General features: G+C 47.0%; 1 protein-coding gene across 1 annotated transcript; it reads right to left on the reverse strand.

Annotated features, from left to right (window-relative positions):
* Positions 1 to 3: 3 nt before the first annotated feature.
* LOC108746537 (fatty acid synthase-like) lies at positions 4 to 306 on the reverse strand (the record flags this gene model as incomplete). Its single annotated transcript, XM_018483721.1, has 1 exon — positions 4 to 306. A coding segment is annotated over exon 1 (240 nt), but the record flags the coding sequence as incomplete, so codon positions are not given.
* Positions 307 to 313: the final 7 nt, after the last annotated feature.

The following is a 313-nucleotide window of genomic DNA, read 5'->3' on the forward strand; positions in this document are numbered from 1 at the left end:
TTTTTTTTCAGCTACGACCATGCTGCTCACAATCGGCCGATTTTGAAGTAAAAACTTATCGAGCTCATCGAGACAGCAGGAAATCTTTTGCTGCAAAGTACCACCAATGATTAATTCCTTATCCTCCTCCTGCATATCAGCGACAAGACCCACGTCACCCACAGCTCCCCATTGAATCGCTAACCCTGGTAATCCTTCCTCCACTCTCTTCTCGCAAATTCTCTCCATAATGGAATTGGCCATGCCATAATTCGTCTGGCCAGCGTTTCCTCTGCCGCAGGAAACGGAAGAGAACACCACAAAATGTCGAAGG

The sequence above is a fragment of the Trachymyrmex septentrionalis genome, unplaced genomic scaffold (assembly GCF_001594115.1).
Source record: "Trachymyrmex septentrionalis isolate Tsep2-gDNA-1 unplaced genomic scaffold, Tsep1.0 C3242123, whole genome shotgun sequence".
In the NCBI taxonomy this organism is placed as follows: Eukaryota; Metazoa; Arthropoda; class Insecta; order Hymenoptera; family Formicidae; genus Trachymyrmex; species Trachymyrmex septentrionalis.